Source organism: Dreissena polymorpha, chromosome 6 (genome assembly GCF_020536995.1).
Source record: "Dreissena polymorpha isolate Duluth1 chromosome 6, UMN_Dpol_1.0, whole genome shotgun sequence".
NCBI classification, from domain to species: Eukaryota; Metazoa; Mollusca; class Bivalvia; order Myida; family Dreissenidae; genus Dreissena; species Dreissena polymorpha.
The window spans coordinates 38180622-38184360 of NC_068360.1; the positions used below are offsets into that span (position 1 = coordinate 38180622).

Genomic DNA, 3739 nt, shown 5'->3' on the forward strand with positions numbered 1-3739 from the left:
TGTGTCACGTTTGGCTATTCCGTCCCCCTAAGTTGCCTCACGTTCATCCCGTTTCCTCCATGGTGGCCCGAAACATGATTGCCGTGGTCGCCGGGAACATGTTGTAAACGCAGCAAAAAATCCTAGCATTGCCTGCGCGTAGAGATAAATGGCCTAGTATCACGAACGTTCTCAGGTTTTAAACTCAACTCAGCAGATGAGATTTGAATTCCCACTCACCTGAGAATTGAGAATGACGAGGAGCTCACGAACGACCTCAAAACTCATCTCAGTTGAGTCCGAATCAACTTGCCGTCTCGACTCAAATATTTATTATGTGTTAAAGATGTAAGTGACGTTCTTCAAAAAGAGATTTATTTATAACATTTTTAAGGGAAACAGTGTCAGTTTTCTTTTCGTCTGCGACGATGCCCAGATCTGAAAATTTTTCGGAGTTCGAGAGGCTCTGTCTCTTTGAGCAAATGATCAACAATTACGATGATCTATACGGCCAACTTAAAGGCTCAAATGGAAAAGCAATGCGAGGCGAAATATGGAAGTCAATATGGGCAGACTTGCGAAGGTAATTAACTAGTCCGTGTGCATATTCCTATGAATTTATTCATTACATTTCTGTGGTTTATTACTATTATTATTTAAGTTAATACTTGTAGGTAAATATAGTATATTGAATGAATAACTCATTGCAAAGAATAACATTTAAAATAAGCAATACAGATTTCAGTTTGAACCTGTGCATTGCCTATTGTTTTTGACGGCATGACATCCTTTTTGCTTCCAATCAAAACTTGAAATTAACAGTTGAAAAAGCATTAAATAATAACATTGTTTTTATTTTTGAAACATTAGAGATCAGTATTCACACTATTAAATTGAAAATACTGAAATTACATCATAGACTGCTCCAATCGCAAAATATTAAATTCTCTTAATTACTCATCACTCCGTATCGTGAGGAAACTAAAATATTATGTACTGGTTAGCAAGTATTTGTCGAAGAGCAGTATTTATTGGACATTATATTTATTAAGTGTATTGTAACGCTTAAACACAATTAGATAGATACTTACATTCATTAGTTTTATTGGAATTTATAGCATCAGTTTGTTTATTTTGAATACATGGTAATTGTAATGCCATGCCTATATTGTACAAAAATAGATAGATCTCTGTACTCGGTTTTTATGCCCCCAAAGGAGGGAATATAATGATCGCACTGTCCGTCGGTTAGTCTGTCTGTCTGTCACACTTTGCCTTTAGGTTTCGAAAAATGCTCATTACTTCTATGTCGCTTCAGATGTAACATTCATATTTGGTGTGCATGTGTATATGGACAAGGCCTTTTCATACCCACAAAATTGTTTACCCCGGTGACCTTGACGTTTAACTTAGGGTCCACGTTTATGTTTCGAAATCTGCATTTAATTTTCGAAAAATGCTCATAACTTCAAAGCGTTTATAGGGGGCATATGTCATTCTACAATGGTGACAGCTCTTGTTCTACCAAATTTAATTGGTAACTAACATAATTCACTTGTTTCAATTTTTAGCACAGGTAAGCTTCAAGGGGACCGGACGGTCGAAGAAGTTATGAAGATGTTCGCAAACCCAAAAACAAGAGGTACATATTTGTATATTGAATAGTTTTTTTTACACAATTTACCAGGTTTCAACAAAATTATTTCCAAAGCTCTAGTCTGTTTTGGGCTAGTTGACATGCAAAATAACTATCCATAAGCATTTTCAACAAGCACATTTATTGTTAAATGCATAAAGCACATTAAACGCTATTTACTATGAAGAACTTTGATGTTTGTTGTTCTTTGATAGCATTTGATTTACATTAATATATGTATATATGTATCTTGGTGGCTCCGCTTAAAAGTAACGAGCCTAAAACCATGTACATGTTGTATAATGTGTATCTGTTACTTTATTATAAGAAAAAAAGTATATAATTAAATAATATCATTGCTGACCAGGCACATTGTTATGCCCCCTGTATGGTGGCATATAGCAGTTGAACTGTCCGTCAGTCAGTCAATCAGTCTGTCCGAAAACTTTAACGTTGAACATAACTTTTGCAATATTGAAGATAGCAACTTGATATTTGGCGTGCATGTGTATCTCATGAAGCTGCATATTTTGATTAGTGAAAGGTCAAGGTGATCCTTCTAGGTCAGAAGTCGAAAAATAAAGCCAAGGGAAGTACTAAGCTTTCAAAGGGAATATTATAAACCTGCCAAATGATGTATTGAAATTAAAAAAAAAATGTAAATGCATTATTTATTATTATGAGCTAAATGTGATTTATATTCTAAATAAATAATTATTATAAAACTGATAATTTATCAACAGACGCCCTTTGTTTATAAATTTAATATCACAAAATTGTTTTGTCTCTAAGGATTGTTAAATTTAATTGGTTAGAACTTTGTTTAATCCTTTTTTCAATAATGAACATGAAATGCTTTTGTCTTGTAATATAGAACCATCAATCATTGTTCAATCCGATTTCAGTACGGGACAAATTTAAGAACAGTCAGAAAACTGGTGGTGGGCCAGCAAAACCATTCAAACCGTCTGAGGAATTGATACTTCAATTCCTCATAGACAGACCACAATTGGATGGAATAATTGGAGGAATTGAAACCTAAGGTATATCCACATATCATTGTTATGTTCGGTTTGTTCTTTCTGGAGGACCAGAAGGCAAGTAGGTCTTGGGCGTATGCTCATTCATAGAAACCATGTATGTTAGTGCACCTTTATTTATGATTGGGTGTTTTGAATCGTAATATGTATTATAATTTATTAGGAATCAATACAGGTTATTCTTGTAATATAATTTCCCCATGTTTATGGATTTCAAACGGCCACCGGAAAAACTTTGCGAAACCGAAATTTCGCAAACTTAAGTACCCTTTTTCTTAAAGATTTGCTACTTTGAGACATAGTATGCGATAAAAGTCTTATCGTTGATTAATAATTGGTTATTTTCACTCAAAAAACGCGTTTTCTTCACTATGAAATTTATAAGCAAAGTTGGGGTTCCCATGGGATTTTTGCATTTTCCCATGGGATTTTCGATTTTCCCATGGGATTTTTTCTCCCATGGGATTTTTTTTCTCCCATAATTTGCAAATGGGAGAAAAATCCCATGGGATTTTGAACATTTTAAAAAACGTGTTTTATTTGCGTTTGCAAGTATTTTAACGTTATTTAAGGACTGTATATTGGTTTTATGCCAATTATATATAAAAATATTTAGTAATAAAAAATCCCATTTTAAAATGGGAGAAAAAAATCCCATGGGATTTTTTTCTTATTTTGGGAGATTTATTCATGAAACTTTCAGAAACATCATATTTTATGAAATGATGAACAACTACGATATTTTAATGCGTTTAGTCGTGTTTAAAACAAAAACAAAAAATCCCATGGGATTTTTAAATCCCATGGGATTTTTAAATCCCATGGGATTTTTAAATCCCATGGGATTTTTTCTCCAATGGGATTTTTTCTCCCATGGGATTTTTTTCCAATGGGATTTTTCAGTTTCGTAAGCCGAATAAGTTTCTTAATGGGAAAAACAACAATAAAGGAAATAATAATTATAATTTTGAATAATAAATTGAATAATATAAATAACATGAATATTTTTAAAATGAGTTACAATTAAAGGTTTATGCTAGTAGAACTTATCATTTCTTGTTCGAGCAGATGGTTGAGTCCAATT

At 33.1% G+C, this 3739-nt stretch overlaps 1 protein-coding gene across 1 annotated transcript; it reads left to right on the forward strand.

The window, feature by feature from the left end:
* Positions 1–439: 439 nt before the first annotated feature.
* LOC127834404 (uncharacterized) lies at positions 440–2681 on the forward strand. The gene is made up of 3 exons (XM_052360235.1): positions 440–562; positions 1551–1621; positions 2521–2681. Exons 1-3 carry the CDS (start codon positions 462–464, stop codon positions 2655–2657), a joined length of 309 nt encoding a protein of 102 aa, XP_052216195.1. The 5' UTR covers positions 440–461; the 3' UTR covers positions 2658–2681.
* Positions 2682–3739: the final 1058 nt, after the last annotated feature.